This window comes from Rhinolophus sinicus, chromosome 14 (assembly GCF_057876585.1).
Source record: "Rhinolophus sinicus isolate RSI-liver-muscle chromosome 14, RSI-T2T, whole genome shotgun sequence".
NCBI classification, from domain to species: Eukaryota; Metazoa; Chordata; class Mammalia; order Chiroptera; family Rhinolophidae; genus Rhinolophus; species Rhinolophus sinicus.
In genome coordinates this window covers 40,556,480-40,573,041 of record NC_142514.1, presented here as the reverse complement: position 1 = coordinate 40,573,041, position 16,562 = coordinate 40,556,480, and the positions used below count along the sequence as shown (strand labels likewise).

Genomic DNA, 16,562 nt, shown 5'->3' with positions numbered 1-16,562 from the left:
CCAATTTTTTAAAAATCTCAGAATATATTGCTTTGGAATCAGTAAAGAAAATAAATGTCTAAGTAGGCATTCAGTTTGCCCATTTCCTGCCCTCACAGTTGTAGCTCCCTCCAAATAGTATGTCTGTGCACAAATTCTCTCTGAACACTTGCTGTGTGCCCAGCACTGTGCTGAGTTCATCGGCCACATTGGAATATATGTCTGGATCCCATCTTCTGGGAACCTAAAGTGGAGAGAGAAAACGAGTGACCATTGGACAGTCAGAAAAGAAGTCCTTGCTGAGCTGCATGTCAGCTACTCCACGGCACTAGATGTTGACAAAAGAGAGGAATTGGAGATCCCTTAAAAGTCCTGGAAGGCTTCTTAAAAACCTTCCTTAAGCTGCATCTTCAGTGCTGGTCCAGCGCAGCTGCATGCTTGTGAATATAATCTGAAGGAATGATGACATAATGTCTCTGAAAATCTCAAAAATTCCTGTGACGTAATATCCTTGTGGTTATAATTGACTCGCTGAAGAGTTACTGAAGTTCACACGTGCAGACCCCAGAGACAGACAGGTGGCTGATAGAGTAGGATCCTGTTTTGCTCATACCAATGATGGACATATTGGTAACCCTGTCATACCAGGTAAAAAGCACGTTTTGCAACAGCAGGTATGACCAAAGACTTTAGAGTCAAATGCATCTGGGTGAAAGCCAGTATTTCTGTGACCATGATGGTTCACTGATCATCTCTTTCCTCCTTTGTAAAGCTTTATGAATGACTACTTTAAAGGATGGCTGTAATGCTTACTGTGAAAAGCAAATGAGTTAGCATATTAAAATGCCCGACATAAGACTTGACATATAGGTGCTCAAAAAAAAGCACTATTTCTTTCTATAATACCCTCTTCCCTTCCTGAATCATTTTCTACTAATACCAAACATTAGTTGGATTAGTTTTCTCTCAGGGTGAAGGTTAATATTATTTTTCACATTTTAGAGGCAAAAGAAACTGAGGCTCAGAAAAGAGAGGAAGTGTGGTTATAAGCAGATTGGTCTTTTGCTTCTGATTTCAAATTTGGATCACTCCAGATCAGGGGTCAGAAAACTGGCCTGTGGGCCAAATATAGCTGCCACTTGTTTTTGTAAATCCGGTTACAATAACAGAGTTGAGTGGTTACCATAGAGATGATATGGCAAAGCCTAAAATATTTGCTATCTGGCCTTGCCCTACATTATCAAAATATTATACTTCTAGATGACTTTTAATAATTTTTTGTAAAACATAATTGTCCAGAAAGTACTGATGGTGCCATAAGTGTTTTAGTTCAATCTTAACTTACTTGCTCAAAAATATTGTTCTCCTCAGAGATGAAGATAAAGTAAAACCTTGGAAGCCCAAGTTTTTAATACCAAAGGGAAAACAAGAGAAAAAAGGTGAAGAATCAGAAAGGTAAGTCTATAGGTGTAACTATAGTTTATCTGTTGCAATTTATGCCTCTTACTAGCTCTGTAACCTTGGGCAAGTCAGTAAATTTGATTTTCAGGTTCCTCATCTACAAAATGAGAATGGTAACACCTAAATTAAAATACAGTTGAGAGGATAAGAAGAGACAAAGAATATGAAAATGTAAGGAACCACAGACATTTATTTTCCTCCTCATCATCCCTGCTTTTGGTGGCTAGGGAGCAAGGAAAGATTTCAAGCCAGGTCTTACCAAACAATGAAAAGCTTCCAGTCTTTTTTCAGGCTGTAAGGACTTTTCCCCTATAAGACAGACCTTAATACCATTTGAACTTAAATGAAACTTTGAGATGAGACTGGGATCATATAGTAATTAAGACAGATTTCCCTAAAATACAATATGATTCTAGTTATGACTACCTTAGTGTTAGAATTACAAAAGAATGTTTTATCAAGAATGTTTTATCGGTCATGGGATTTAAGTTCCCAGTGGGCTGTTGGGGGAGGTGACTTTTTATTGTCTCTGATGGTTACTAGGTGTCAGTGCGCCAGTCTTCACCTCAGTTACTACCGTGTTTCCCCGAAAATAAGACCAGGTCTTATACTAATTTTTGCTCCAAAAGACGCATTAGGGCTTATGTTCAGGGGATGTCATCCTGAAAAACCATGCTAGGGTTTATTTTCCAGTTAGGTCTTATTGTCAGGGAAACACGGTAGGAGATGGGGCAGGATCTGAGGGACACCATTTAACCGAGATCTTTGGGAAATCCTTGTTTAGTCATTGAGCTGGGAACACTGTGTGGTCTGTCTGCTCTGGGAAACCTGTCTAGAAAAGTCCTACAGGGACACCCCCCCAAAAAATAAGGTATCAGTCTATATACCATATTTAAACTCAGAGGATGACACAGGATGATGACCCTTCCCTTCAGTTTATCTTCTTTGGGTATAGACTTGATGTGATTTATTTTTCCCAAGTTGGAAAGATGTATTCACAGACTAGAAAAGCACTTCCCACCCTAAACTTCATGCTTTTGCATAGCATGGCGCCCCAGAATTCCAAGAGAGGAAATAATAAGGTTTCTTACTGCTCATCCCCCACACACAAAAAAAAATTTTTAGTATTTTAATGACTACACATAAGTCTTTCTAGGAAACAGTTTTCAAGAGCTTTTTTATTTCTTACACTAAACTGATATATAATAATTTAATTCTCAACTGAGTAAATTTGAAAATGCAGTATATTGAGGCTGTCGTTACTCCTGTGGATTGATGTATCAATTTCCATGTGCTCTCAGTTCCCTTTTGGTTTCTACCATAACTAATTCTCTCATAAATAAAAGATTTTTTCTATATTAGTTCAATCCTTTTATTATCCCTTTATTAATCAAAGATTGTAAGTTTTCAGAGATTGGGGAAGGGCATGATGGGTATACGGGCATGGATATGACAGCCCACCTTGTAAGATGTTCCGTGCCAACTTTGTGTGTAGATGGGAAAGGGCAGTTGGAAAGATAGATTGTGGCCAGATTATAAAATGCCCTGTGTACCATGCTAAGGAATATGACTACCTTACAGCCAGTAGAGAGAGATTAAAAGGTTTCAAAGCAAGAGAGTAACACGACCAATTAAATTTTAGAAAGATGACTGCAGGTAGTATGCAGGTGGATTCACAGGAGGAAAGGCAAGAGGAAGATGGTACTTCAAGCAAATGGTCATCGCCTGAAATATGGCGGTAGCTGTAATCTTGAACAGAATGAAATAGATACAAGTGACACTCCTGAATGAAAATGACAGGACTTGTTTGACTTGTTTCCCTCTATCGATGCATAAAACTACTAAACTGCAGCACCAACCCTCACAGAAGAACAGGAGGGAGGAAAAGGGAGAAATAAAAGCATAATCAGCCTCTGCTATAGGGTTGTCCAATTGTATGTCCTGAAATTTTTGCATGTATTTTGTGGCATCTTGCTTTACTGTCTTAATTCTATCCTTCATGATCATTCAGTATGCCAGGCAGTTCTTTGATTGATGCACAGGAATTTTTGATTCCCCAATTAGGTTTGAAAACTTGGAAAACCACAAAATATAAGCCATTTACTTACTCTTGTGGTGTTCCATTAAATAATCTGAGAGCAAATGGGACAATTTATGTATTTCCTTAAATTTTGTCTTTAAGTTAATTATACTTCTAAATTTGATCACAAAGTTTGTTTAACTTAAATTGTTTAAGCAATTAGATGTTATTCCAAGTTATTATCTTGCTGTCAAAAAAAAATTTTTTTAATAGTAGGGGAAAACAGTTGGTTTTACTTACTCTGTTAAGGTTGTTTGGACAATCTGCTCTATTGGAAATGTGTGTGTGCATAACAAAATTTATATAAAATCATACACACACAAAAAAATTATACCCGAATTTATCCTGAAATAGAATGACTTTATAGATTTGGAAACTTGAAGTTTTATTATAGTACATTTAACCCTACCTGCATTTTTCTTGCCAGTTTATCTCCAAGAAATTTCTTCAGAAACAAGAAGCAAAACTTGGAAAAGAAGAGAATGGAAAGAGAAAAACTTTTTAGAGAAAGATTTGAGGTATGTTCTGCTCTGAAGGTAATGGTCAACAATGTTAAAGACTGAAAACTTCTGTTTTTAAAGAGTCTCAAAATGTGTTTCATCTCTGTCTCTCTGGGATTAAGACATCATCTTTGACTAAAAAGCTGGTATTTTTATTCCTGTTACATTTCTGTATTATCATGCCTTTTGTATATGTTATTTCCTCTGCTTGGAAAAACTCCTCAGTTGCTCTATTCAAATGTTACCCACTCTTCACTAACTCCTCCGGGCAGTTACTCTGTCAGCACCCATTAAAAAATCTATTATACACATATCTGTTAAAACACGGCTCAGTTGTATTACAGTATGTGTGAGAGCTTGCACATTTGGAACTAAACTTGAGTCCCTTTTGAAAGAGAGATTTTGTCTCAAGTTTGCTTCCCAGCTCCCCATATAAAACTGGTCACATAATGTTCAGTGAACAAATGAATCATGAAACAAATTAAACAATAATTGAATGAATGAAGCAGCAGCTGAAGCTCCTTGACTTCTTATCCTCTCATTGAGAGTCCATGGAGCACTTTTTGCATAATTACAGTGAAAATGAATGATTTAGTCGGAATCCAATGATCCTCCCTTTTGATTTCATATACTGTCAGAATAAGAATTTATTAATTTAAGAAACATATTGCACACCTCCCACGTGCCAGACACTGGATTGTGACAGAGAGCGTGTGCATCCTGCTCCTAAAATTTGTCCAAGTCACTACTCTGCCTAAAATCTTTCAAAAGGTCCCCATTGCCAAATGGATAAAGTTTAGGCTTCTTCACATGGCATACAGCTCTTCATGTCATGACCTTTGCTTGTCTTTCTGATTTTATTTCTGCCATTCTAAACCTTGCACCTTGTGCTTTGGCGACAAACTGCTCCTAGTTTTGTCCCTTGGATGAACTTCCACCTCTATCCATGTCCTGCTATTTCCTTCCTCGAGGCATTTACTTGGTCTGTTCCAAATGCCACCTATGCCTTGCTGCTTTTCTCCACCTGGCTAGCTCTCGTTTATTTATCAACACCAAGTCGAGGCATCATCTCTCCAAGATTTACCCAAACTTGCCAGTTAAAGAAATTCCTCTTCTTCTGTACACCCAAGCAAACCTCTAGCTTATCACAAAACATTAACATTGTTGGAATTACACTGTCATCAATGAAACTGAGCTCACAGAGGACAAAGGTTACCCATCTCTCCTCATATCCATGTGCAGAGCAGAACAGGACCACCTAATACTTTGTAAACATCCAAAACTAGTTTTTAGACTAAACTAAAATAGGAATAGACACAAATCCTTCATAATCACTAATAACTCCAGTTTGGACCAAAGCTGATTAGGGTTACTACTAAATTGTACTATGAAATTATCGGCTGCCAACTGTGATGTTATTTAACTAGTTGAGAAACAACAGTGTAACAATTACTTATTGAAAAGACCCCTACATTCCATCTAGTGCTTTTTCTCCCCCCACTTTATTTGGACTGTCTCGTCTCATATGGGATAGACATTCCATTCCTCATATGTGTATGATTCCATTTTTCCTTATTATCTGTGGTAGGTTTCCTTGATATGCCATGAGAAGAAGTATGCCATAACTTTTACCCAGCTCAAATCACAGCATATTGGGTACATTTGTGCCAGGCATCGGAGGTGATGAATAAAACTGTCTTCCATTTTCATTTCATAAGACAAAATGTTTATTAAACGTTATAATAGGAGTATATACGAAGTACAATTAAAACAGTAAATTATACATGGCAGTTGTAAAAGTGTTTGTGCAAGGTGGTTAAGAGAAAAAAAGTGTACTTCAAGCTGAGAAAACAGCATGAGCAATGGCATGGAAATATGAAAGGGACATGGTATATTCAACATTATCATATGGCTTGATGTGGCTTCAATAAAAGGACAGAAATGGGGTTGGGGGGAATGGCGGTATGCAAAGGACCTTGAATGTCAAACTAAGAAATGTGGATCTTATCCTGAAAGCAACGAAGACTTTTTAGAACTTTATAAAAAGGAAGGTGACCTAATCTGATTTGCATTCTAAGAAATTACTGTGTATTCACAGTGAACAATGAATGGCCTGGAAAGGGTAAGAAATCAGTTAAGAAGCTATTATTTGGTGAGGCCAAGGAAAAATCTGTCTTGTGGATCAGATCCCACTTGATATGAGGGGATCTTATAATTTATCATCCAAATTCAGGACACTTCTGAGAGTGGAAGGAGGCATACCTAATCATAATAATAAATGTTTGTAAATAGAGACATTAGCTATAACGAAGAGACCGTCCTGAGCAAAAGGAAATGTTTGGCCACCCTAATTTGATGAAGCAGACATCCGTAAATATGAGCTATATGTTCTGGAACTATTTTTTTCCAGTCAACAGATTTCAGTTCATTAGAAGTTGATGTATCTCTAGATGTATATAGGCCAGCTAGTTTATCGCAAAGAAAAAACTCCCGTGAGGTCAGAAATTGAACTTATCATCAGTTTTTCACAAATGCCTGTCTTTGACCACAAAAGGAGAGTGGGAATTGCCCCCAAACCATACTTTAAAATATGTGTGCTATAGCTACATATAAGAATATATAAGCCCACCCAGAGAGAAAGGGTAGAGAGTATCATCTAGAAATACTAGGTACGTAAGAATATTGTAAACTCTAAAGCACTACACAAAGAGGTTTTCCTCTTTCCCTCTTTTTTTAACTTCTCTTTTCCTGGGTTTGGTGGTAATTTTATTACTGAAACAGTTAACACACTGTCCACAGCACTTAATTTATGTCCATGTTATAGCCTTTTCAGTCACCAGAATTCATTCTAGTACAATAATGGGTGTGAAAACACTTTGAAAATATGATCATACCAAATAAATAGAAGATGGTGGCATTTTACTATTGTTTCCTTAAATTACTTTCCTTTCACTGAATATCTTGCTATTATTTTCTGTTCCCTTAGATGTTATTTAATTAATATCTAGCACCTTGAGTATATATTGAGGTTACTATATTATGCCCTCCATTAATGTTGTTATCATGAAAATATAAAACCTATGCATAGTCTGATTAGTAGTCATTTCTCATTTCAGTATGACAAAGAGATTACTGTCATCAACACAGCGGTGGCATGTTCCAGTAACTCAAGAACTGGAATATTCGATTTGCCAATAACTCCTGGAGAAGAACTGGAAGTCATTGATACCACTGAAGAAAATCTGTTGATATGTCGCAATTCTAAAGGCGAATGTAAGTTATTGACTTACCGTCCATAAAATTTCACTGTTTTAAAAAATCTCAAAGCATTATCTCTATAACTTTCAGATTAGTAACTGTGACTTTTGTTTCTATAGATGGATATGTGCTAATTGATCATCTAAATTTCAAGTAAGTGGTTTGATTTTATACCTCAAATCATGAATTCTAAATATTTAACATATTGCTATATACATGAGTCTCAAGGAAAGACTACTGAATTATTTAAATTCGGGAAAATTTTTGAAAATTAGATATGCACTGCTTTATTCTATAAGGGTTACTTGGGAAGAGACTTTATTATTGTCTCCTGAGTATGCTATCAAACTTCTCTACAGAGCGTATTTATAAACACTTTAAAGAAGCATAAAAATATTAAACTGGGTAGGAAATTTCCCAGAAATCTCCTACTCACTATTCAACTGGCCTATATCTCAAAGTATATTTTTCTTTTTTCTCAGGCATCAAGGTTGGTCGCCTTAGGAAGATCAACATCAAATGTGTGAATGCACAAGTGAAAACTAGTTCTAAGATCTCACTCCTACCTCCTGTCAGTTTCAGTTTACATGTCAAAATGAGATAGTGGAATCTGTGGAAACTTGCATTAGGAACTTAGGAGAGAAAACAAAAACAAATCCTCCACATTTAGATGGTTTTACTCTTAAACAGTTATCTTTCAATGTCTATTTCAGTATCTATTTCACTGCTGGCTCAAAAGAATGTGAAACTGTGTTAGCATTTGAACACTTGTTTAATGAGCCATATCCAAAGTTAGACATCATGCCTTATGGCACTCAGTTAGTTGTACAGATGGTTAGTTTGCTTCTAATATTAGTATATAAGTGTTTATAATTTCTAAAAGATGTACATTGGAATTGGGTGTATTTTAATTCTCAGAAATAATTAGTGTAACCAAGGTCTTTTAAATACTCAAATTTAAAGTATAATCTTAAAATATGAAATAATTACAGCTCAGTTTTTTAAAAAATCAAGGTATAAGTGTTCTGCTTTATCACAAAATCAAAATCAGACTCAAAATGCTGCTTATAATTGGTTTCTTTTGGGAATAGTATGCTGAAAAGTAATTTATTCCTAAATTCACCCAACATCATTTTAAGAAGTGCCTTTGTACATTTAACAAAATTTAAATAATGCATACGCTGTATCAGTTTAAAATGTCCAAAACGAGGAAAATAGTTATTATTTTGTCTCTGCCTGAACACGTATTCAGATAATAGAATTCACATGTATTTCTACTTCTATGAAAGTAAAGAAAAATTTAAAAAGCTGAACTGTTAACAACATTCTATGTTTCAAGCGCTGTACACTGCCTGTTAAGCACGGTGAGTCTGGCCTTCAAGGGCATGGTTGGATTTATTCCATGGTCTCATCCCTTATACTGTAACCTCCTATGTTCTTTTATCTTCATTTTCATGTTCCAAATGGCACTTGCCAATAAAGGTGAAGCTTATTCTAGAAGAATCAAAAATATTCATAGAGTTTAGAGAGGAAAATATGTAGATATGAATAAAATGCCTAGAAGACTCAGGTTTTACAGATAAGGGAACACTGATGTATATTTGCTAGCCAAGACACAGAGATGTAGAATCCTTGCTGTGTCTGGTGAGAAATGGCAAGAGCTGGAATGGGGTAATTTGGGGCTAGAATGTGAAAGTTCACTTGGCCATTTTCCTCTAGAAAGCGGGAACCATTCAAAGGTCTTCATTAGGAAGGCAATGTCAGATGGTTAGAGAGAAAAAACAATCACAGCAGTATGGGTGATAGATTAGAGAGAGGAGAGACCACTTGTTTTTGCAATATTCTAGGCAAAAGAACATTAGATCTTAATTTAAGACAGCAGCAATAAAAATACACAGTACAGGAGCCCCACTGGAGATACTACAAAGATAAGGAAACAATGTCTTGGTGACTGATTAGAGGTGAGAGAGAATTAGGGCATGACTCTGAGATTTCTTTTTGGGGAGATTAAGGATGGTACCAAAATTGGGAATACATTTCTGCTTGGATCCCCCTAAATTAAATGTACCTGCTCAGTGAGAGGCAGGGCAGTCAGGTAACTGCTGTCCTCTCCTACACTCTAAGGACAGACCTGTCACAGTGGGCCTTACTGTAGAAGATGAGGCTAAGTATGGCCTAGGGGCAAGGAGGTAAGTGAGGGGGAGTGTAGGGCTATTTTTGAGCAAAGACCTTCCATGCAATAACCCGGTACAAAAGAGAATCAGAAACCATATATTACTCTTGCCACCTCACCAAAACCTGAAGTATTTTTAATCCTATAGTGACAGTGGGACTAAATTTGAACTTAGAGATAGACTTGTCCCATACACTTTGTATCTCATGACATGGGCTCTTGTTCTAATTCCATGACTCAGCTCTGAGACTCAATTTCCTCATCAGTAAAACAGGGCGTCATCTTGTCTACGTCATGGGGTTGTTGTTGGGCTATAATGTAATAATATAAATAAAAGTGTCCTAAAATCCTTAATACACAATACTGTATATGTGTCGTTATTTTAGTACCTGGTCTTTTCTGAAGTTGGAAGATGTTGAAAGAAATGTTTTGAAATTCAAATATTAAGACTTCAAAAAAATGGCTGGGATGTAATAATTAATTTTACATAGATATATTTAATAGAATTTTAAAAGTGAATATTTTTCTGTTTTTAAAGTACAAGCCATTTGATTTAATATAATGTAGTACCTAATTACTATTTATTGATATGGAATATATTTTTAGGAAAAACATTGCTTCTATCAATTCTATCCATAGTCAGCGTGATTGTTTCTATTTCACTGTCAGCCACATTTCTTCCATTCTTTACATCACAGCATTGAAACTACATTCTCACACTGTACACCTGCAAGATTCTTTAATGTAAACATTATAACTAAGACTTCAGTGATGTCATCTGTCTCCTAGAAACCGTAATCTAGCATCAAGTTTCAATGTAAAGACTGAGTCTCCATTTTACTTCTAAGTTTTCATGGAAAGATATCAGTAAAGATAACATTCTGGCAGATAAAAACATATAAAGGTACTTGTTACTAACGGTGGCCCACACAAATTCATTTATAGGTCAACTCACCAGCAACCTGTGAATGTGCACTAACAAAACCTCTCCTTCCTCCTTTTGAGTACCTCTGTGAAACACTGGGTCTCCCAAGATGCCATAATATTCTCTTGACCAGGCCCTCTCCTGCACATCTTCAGAATTTTTAAAACACAGATTCTGGGGGGAAGAACAGGAAGAGAAAAAAAAAAAAAAGAATAAAGAATATATAATAACAAATTTCTTAAGAAGTGGTTGTTTCTGGGTAACAAAGTTAGGATGATTTTTTTTTTCAGCTTCTTCAAATTTCCTATACTTTTCAAATTTCCTACAATAAGCCTCCATTAATCATGCAATTTAGGAAATAAAGGGAAAACGTTTTCACTAATAAAAACAAATTTCTTCTCTTTAAAGTTTGGATAAAGCAAATTGAAATCTTTACTTATATCTCAACTTTGATGTGTTGTTAATGACGACTAGAGTAAAATGTTTTTCAAAAAGTTGCTTTTAGGAATATAAATATGGAAGTTTACCATTATCAGTTAGTTGTACACAGGATCTCATCCGTGTCACTTGTTCTCTATTCTTAGTAGCCATTAGTATAAAATTCTATCATTAGCCTGAGGTCTTCTAGGTCTTTCCCTTCCTGTTCTATGGCTGTGGTAAGCAGAATTTCGGCCTTTGTGACCATCATGCCCTGGTGTTGTACCTGGAAATATGATATGTGACTTCACAGATAAAATTAAGGTTGCTAACCAGTTGACCTTAAATAGGGAGATTACCCCGATGAGCCCTATTGCATAAGCCTTTAAACTCAAAAGAGGAGGGCAGAAGAGTCAGTCAGCTAGTCAGAGATGTAGTGGAAGAAGAGACAGGAGACATTTGAAGCATGAGCCGCCTGCTCCTGGCTTTGAAGATGGAGGGCTCCATGGGCCAGAGAATGGTAATGGCCTCTAAAAGCTGCAAATGACCCCTAGCCCAGAGCCAGAAAGTAACCGGAACCTCAGTCCCACAGCAGCATGGAACTAACTGCCAACAACTTGAACGAGGCTTGACACAGATTCTCCCCTAGAGCCCAGCCTTACCGACACTTCCATTTTCAGCCTTCTGTGACTTGAAACAGAAACGCCAGCTAAGCCCACTGAACTTCTGCATTATAGAACTGTCAGATAATAGATCTGTGCTGTTGGAGTGAAGTCAGAATCATGGCAGAGTGAGACAACCCTTTTGGATATCCCCTTCCATCTACGACTAGTAGGATATTTATAACCCAGCAAAGGTTCCTCTGCTCAGCACACTGGAGCACCTGAAAAAGCCACACATTGGTACATCTGAAAGGGGGAGTACTGGGATGCAGAATGGGGGGAAGGACAGGGATAGAGAACCTCCTGCCCTGGCTCTCTAGCTGTCACAGTGAGCCCACATCTTCAGCAAAGATGGTAGTGGTAGAGGAGTTGGGGTAAGGAGGCCCCCACACCACAGCCTGGCAGAAGGTAAGAGGGGCATCAGCAGCATCAATACCGAAGAATCCAGCTCCCTCCCAGGGACTGTGGTGGTGCTCATACCACCGGAGAGCCTGGGAGCAGCAGAGGAGACACGTCTTCAGTATCCAAGCCACAGCACAACAGTGCAAGCAGACATAGGGAACCAGGGAGCAGTATGGTAGGCCCACATCTGCCACCTCCCCCTGCCATGGGAGTGGTCACCCAAGACCCAGGAAACCTGGACACAACAGAGCACCCACCACCCTGGTCACCCAGGCAGCAACTCTCATACCATGGGAATAGCCCACACACACATTACAAAGATGCCAACAGTAGTGGGGCACCAGAGATCAGGAAGACACAAGTAATACACAGGACAGAGAAAACCAAAACTGACACTAAAGCACCACCGATTGGGGAAATAAAGACCTTTAATTATCAACCTGCTGAATTGTAAAAATCAAAATGCAAAAATTCTCAACAAAATATTAGCAAATTGAATCCAGCAATGCATTAAAAAGGTCACACACCATGATCAAGTGGGATTTATTCATGGGATGCAGGGCTGGTTCATAGCCACAAATCAATTAACTTGACATACCACATAAACAAAATGAAAAATAAAAATCGTATGATCATATCAATAGATGCAAACAAAGTGTTTGACAAACTCCAGCATCCATTTATGATAAAAACTCTCATCAAATAGGGAATAGAGGGAACATATCTCAACATAATAAAGGCCATATATGACAAACCCACAGCTAACATCATACTCAGTGGGGAAAAGCTAAAACATTCTCCTTAAAATCAGAAACAAGGGGCCTGCTTTCACCACTTTTATTCAACATAGTACTGGAAGTTCTAGTCACAGTAATCAGACAAGAAAAATAAAAGGGATCCAAATGAGAAAGGAAGAAGTAAAACTGTCATTAAAAAAAAATCAGAAACAAGGGGCCTGCTTTCACCACTTTTATTCAACATAGTACTGGAAGTTCTAGTCACAGTAATCAGACAAGAAAAATAAAAGGGATCCAAATGAGAAAGGAAGAAGTAAAACTGTCATTATTTGCAGAAGACATGATACTATATATAGAAAAACGTAAAGAATCCACCAAAAAACTATTAGAACCAATAAATGAATTTAGTAAAGTAACAGGATACAAAATTAATATTCAGAAATCAGTTGTATTTTTATACACCAATAATGAACTATCAGAAAGAGAAATTAATAAAACAATCCCATTTACAATCGCATCCAAAATAATCCTAGGAATAAATATAACCAAGGAAGTAAAAGACCTGTACTCAAAATATTATAACACATTGAAGAGAAAGATTAAAGAAGACACAAATAAATGGAAGCGCATAGCATGCTTATGTGTAGGAGGACTAGAGTTAATGTCCACACTACCCAAAGCAATCTATAGATTCAGTGCAATCCCTATCAAAATACCAGTGGCATTTTTCACAGGACTAGAACAAATAATCCTAAAATTGATATGGAACTTCAAAAGACCCCGAAAAGCCACAACAATCTTGAGAAAAAAGAATAGAGCTGGAAGTATCACACTACCTGATAATCAAACTACACTATAAAGCCATAGTAATCAAAAGAGCATGGTGCTGGCATAAAAACAGATACATAGGTCAATGGAAGAGAATAGAGGGCCCAGAAATAAATCCATGCCTATATGGTCATTTAACCTATGACAAAGGAAGCATGAATATACTTTGGGGTAGAGACAGTCTATTCAATAAATGTTGCTGGGAAAACTAGACAAATACATGAAAAAAAAATGAAACTGGACCACCTTCTTACTCCACATACAAGAATAAACTCAAAATGGATTAAAGACTTAAATATAACACCAGAAACCATAAAACTCTTAGGTAGTAAATTCTCAGACATTACCGTTAGTAATGTTTTTACTGATATACTTCCTTGGGCAAGGGAAACAACAGAAAAAATAAACAAATAGGAATACATGAAACTAAAACGTTTTTGCACAGCAATGGAAACCAGCAACAAATGAAATGACATCTGACTGAATGGAGAAGATATTCTGCAATAATACATCTGATAAGGGATTAATATCCATAATTTATAAACAAAACTCATACAACTGAAAACCAAAAAAACAAACAATCCAATTAACAAATGGACAGAGGACCCGAATAGGCATTTCTTCAAAAAGGAGATACAGATAGCCAATACACATATGAAAAGATGCTCAATGTCACTCATCATCACAGAAATGCAAATAAAAACCACAATAAGATATCACCTCACACCTGTCAGAATGGGCCATCATTAATAAATCAAAAAACAACAGGTGGTGGTTAGGATGTGGAGAAAAATGGAACTTTGTGCACTATTGGTAGGGTTGCAAATTGGTGCAACCACTGTGGAAAACAGTATGGAAGTTCCTAAAAAAATTAAAAATAGAACTACCTTATGACCCAGCAATTCTATTCCTCGGTATTTATCAAAAGAAATCCAAGACACTAATTGGAAAATATATATGCACCCTTATGTTCACTGCAGTGCTATTTATAATACCCAAGATATGGAAACAGCCAAAATGCCCAGCAATAGAGATGATTGGATAAAAAAATGTGATATATATCAAGTAATATTTCATTGTGTATATATATATACACAATGTGTATATATATATATATATATATATATATATATATATATATATATATATATATATATACACAATGAAATATTACTTGTAATAAAAAAATAAAATCTTACTACGCCTATTTGTGACAACATGGATGAACCTAGGAGGTATTATGCTAAGTGAAATAAGTCAGACTGAGAAAGACAAATACCATAAGATCTCACTTCTAGGGCAATCTAAAGAACAAAATAAACAAACAAACAAAACAGAAACAGACTCATAGATACAGAGAACAAACTAATGGTTATTAGATGGGAGGGGAGTTGAGGGGCTGGGAGAGAAAGGTAAAAGGATTGAGAAGTACAAATTGGGAGGAGATCCAAGATGGGAAAGTAGATAAACACTGTGCCTGCTTCCTTCCATGAACACATTAAAATTACAACCAGGAGAATCATCTGAAGTCTAGCTGAACAGACATTTTATAACTACAGATATAAAGAAGCCATGTTGAGACTAGTAGGAGGGGTAGAGATGCAAAACAGGCTAGCCCCAAACTGCCAGGTGGTGGTTGAGAACCGGGAGGGATATCTTGGCCATGGAGGTTCCCCCCCAGAGGAGTGAGGGACTTCAGCCACAAACTAGTCACCCCAGCCCGGAGTGCTAGTGCTGGGAAGAGGAGCCCCAACATCTTGCTGTGAAAAACAGTGGGGATTCTGACTATCCGGGTGGGACACAAGGCTGCAGGAAACCCAAAAGTCCTCTTAAATGGCCCGTGAACAGACTCTCTCACTCGTAGGTACTCACCTTGGGATCCATCAGAGGGACAGTAACATGGCGGGAGTAGGAGGGTATTGGGAGACTTATGGAGGGCAGACTGAGGTGTGTGACTTCATAGCGAGGGCTGGAGGACAGTTAGCATTTTTCCTGGGGTCCTTCTCCCGTGCAGCCGGCAGGCAGGCGCCATCTTTCCTGTGTTGAGCCCTCCCCCACAGGTTGAATAAGAATCTGATTGGCCTGGTGAGCTCCACTGCTCCACCCTGCTGACTCAGCTGGGACTCATACAGCGCCAGAGGTACTTTTTCTGTGAGTAGCCAGCCCCGTCCAATTGCACTCTTTGTTAGAAAACTATGAGTCCATGAGCCCCAGTGGGGCAGCAACTGGTCTCAGTGTGCTCTGAGACTTTTACTGAGTAGCTCCAGGCTCAGCACAGACACCAAACCAGAGTCTACATTAACCTGTTGACCACACCCTTCCCACTCTAGTGACTCCCTAAGACCCTTCCTCACCCAAACTGTGTACTGCATGAGGCTTTATCAGTGGCTGAACCTTAAGGGACTGGAAAGTGGCAGCAGGCCTCAGGGTGTCCTGGCATTTAGCAGAGCTATACCAGGCCCCATACTGGTGGCAGACATCCTCAGTTCACAGCATGACCTCTCCCACGTGCTTCCATGGTTAGCAAACGCAGCGAATAACTGTGGATTGCTTTGTAGCTCCTACCAAGTAGTCTCTGGCTGGTCATAGGCAGTGGGTGACCTGTGCTTGCACCAGAGACCCTCTCAAGAGGCCCTAGAACCAACATACTTGGAGACTCGCTCAGACTACAGCACAGCGCTGTCCAAATAAACCCCACAAACAGCATACCCAAAAGGGTCTCAACAGGCACCAGAGCTCACTGGAATGAATACCTCTCAGTGGGGTAAGGCCATTGCACAGCAGCCTGTAAACTTTGGATGTGGCCAAACCCCACAGCCAATCAGCCTGAGGGTCAATCCCACCCACTGACATGCCAATAGCAATCAATGCTCAGATATAACAGGCGGGCACACACAACCCACACAAGGGACATTCCTGGAGCATCCAGGGCATGGAGCACATGACCAGAAAGACTGTGCCAGGGCCCCACAGGGCACCTACTATATAAGTCCACCGGTTAAGAATGGGAGACATAGCAGAGCTACCTAATATAGAGAGGCAGCCAAAATGAGGAAACAAAATGAGAAATACATCCCAAATGAAAGAACAAAACTCCAGAAAAAGAACTGAACAAAATGGAGGCAAGCAATCTACCAGAG

The 16,562-nt window shown here is 38.1% G+C and overlaps 1 protein-coding gene and 1 long non-coding RNA gene across 3 annotated transcripts in view; one reads left to right on the top strand and one right to left on the bottom strand.

The window, feature by feature from the left end:
* Positions 1 to 7,899, top strand: part of FYB2 (FYN binding protein 2) — a 96,850-nt gene extending 88,951 nt beyond the window's left edge. For both annotated transcript variants that reach the window (XM_019742549.3, XM_019742548.3), the window contains exons 16-20: positions 1,351 to 1,434; positions 3,948 to 4,038; positions 7,137 to 7,293; positions 7,398 to 7,431; positions 7,761 to 7,899. In XM_019742549.3, the coding sequence (XP_019598108.3) occupies positions 1,351 to 1,434; positions 3,948 to 4,038; positions 7,137 to 7,293; positions 7,398 to 7,431; positions 7,761 to 7,782 (388 nt within the window). In that variant the 3' untranslated portion in view covers positions 7,783 to 7,899. The remainder of the gene's footprint in view (positions 1 to 1,350; positions 1,435 to 3,947; positions 4,039 to 7,136; positions 7,294 to 7,397; positions 7,432 to 7,760) is intronic.
* LOC148755684 (uncharacterized) lies at positions 5,724 to 14,487 on the bottom strand. Its single transcript, XR_016018634.1, has 2 exons — positions 10,407 to 14,487; positions 5,724 to 8,772 (listed from the first exon to the last, which is right to left on the bottom strand). It is a non-coding gene; the product is annotated as an uncharacterized LOC148755684 (long non-coding RNA).
* Positions 14,488 to 16,562: the final 2,075 nt, after the last annotated feature.